Genomic DNA, 1,275 nt, shown 5'->3' with positions numbered 1-1,275 from the left:
ATCTATCTATCTATCTATCTATCTATCTATCTATCTATCTATCTATCTATCTATCTATCTATCTATCTATCTATCTATCTATCTATCTATCTATCTGCCTGCCTGCCTGCCTGTCTGTCTGTCTGTCTGTCTGTCTGTCTGTCTAGAGATCTGAGCATTTTTCTAGACCTTCTTCTCATGTGCAGATCAAGTTGCATGTGTTAATATGAACAGTGTACCTTGGTGTCAGCACAGTCTGTGAGGCCCAGCTCTTTGATGATGGTGTTCACACGATTGTTTTTATTAGTAGAGGAGTACAACTTGGGGTTGAGGCGCAGGTTGGCACTAAACCGGAGGTTTTCTCTCACTGTTAGAGTTCCCATGAGGATATCATCCTGAAAACACAAACAGGATGTAAAAGCTCCTGCTATACTAAAGGAGGCTGTCTGTCTGACTCCACGTTTGTTTACCTGCACCACGTAGGCAGAGCTGAGCCTGAGCTCAGAGGTGACAGCTCTGCCATTCACCAGGACCTGTCCCTGACGAAGTCCAGCTGGATCTTTTCTGCCTGCGATTACATCCAGGAGTCTGTGAAGAGATAGTAAAAATTGTCTTTATGTATCTGTGGAGATGGTAGAAGTACACATGTGTATTCTGAGGAAAAAGAAAGGAGTTACGATGTTTTTCCACTTCCGGTTGCCCCCATGATGGCATTCATCCCTGGTTTCATGATACCACTGAAAAACACAAAGAAATCTTCTCTTTATTTTAACATAATAAGATATAACATATACAATAAAAGGAAAAGCAAATAGAAGGATGTAATAATACATACATCCATTATCTTTTACCCGTTTCTTCCATTTTGGGTCACGGGGGGATGTAATAATGGTTTGATTTATCATTTAGGTCTAGGAAAAATGTTAATCTGTTTTTAACATTTGAAGTTTTTTCTGTCCTGATAAATTTTTTAATCTAAACTTTTGCTAATTTTATCCCTTACCTGTGATTTAGCTTTTAGTTACACTTTGCCAATAAAGTTTTTTTTTTTACTATAGTCTTGCTAATTTTAAGCTTTAGCTGCAGTTTTAGCTACTGTTTGCTTTTTTTTTTTGCTTATAGCCACCATTTTGCCAGTTTTAGCTTTTAGCAGCAAATGTGCTAATTTGGACTTTTAGCCATTGTGTTGCTTGTTTTATATTTTAGCAATAATTTAGCTGATTTTAGCTGTTTTTCTGCTCAGTTTAACTTTAAATACTTCAGCAGTCAGCCAGCACTTAAAATTCATACTGCACA

General features: G+C 37.4%; 1 protein-coding gene across 1 annotated transcript in view; it reads right to left on the bottom strand.

Annotated features, from left to right (window-relative positions):
* LOC119422462 (broad substrate specificity ATP-binding cassette transporter ABCG2-like) overlaps positions 1 to 1,275 on the bottom strand; it is a 16,595-nt gene that overhangs the window by 7,597 nt on the left and 7,723 nt on the right. The window contains exons 5-7 of the mRNA XM_037689836.1: positions 657 to 740; positions 450 to 567; positions 219 to 374 (exon numbers count right to left, since the gene is read on the bottom strand). Of these exons, the coding sequence (XP_037545764.1) occupies positions 219 to 374; positions 450 to 567; positions 657 to 740 (358 nt within the window). The remainder of the gene's footprint in view (positions 1 to 218; positions 375 to 449; positions 568 to 656; positions 741 to 1,275) is intronic.

This window comes from Nematolebias whitei, chromosome 16 (genome assembly GCF_014905685.2).
Source record: "Nematolebias whitei isolate Nwh7 chromosome 16, NemWhi1, whole genome shotgun sequence".
Taxonomy (NCBI): Eukaryota; Metazoa; Chordata; class Actinopteri; order Cyprinodontiformes; family Rivulidae; genus Nematolebias; species Nematolebias whitei.
Note: the sequence above shows the minus strand (reverse complement) of the source record. Positions and strands in the feature narration are given on the sequence as shown.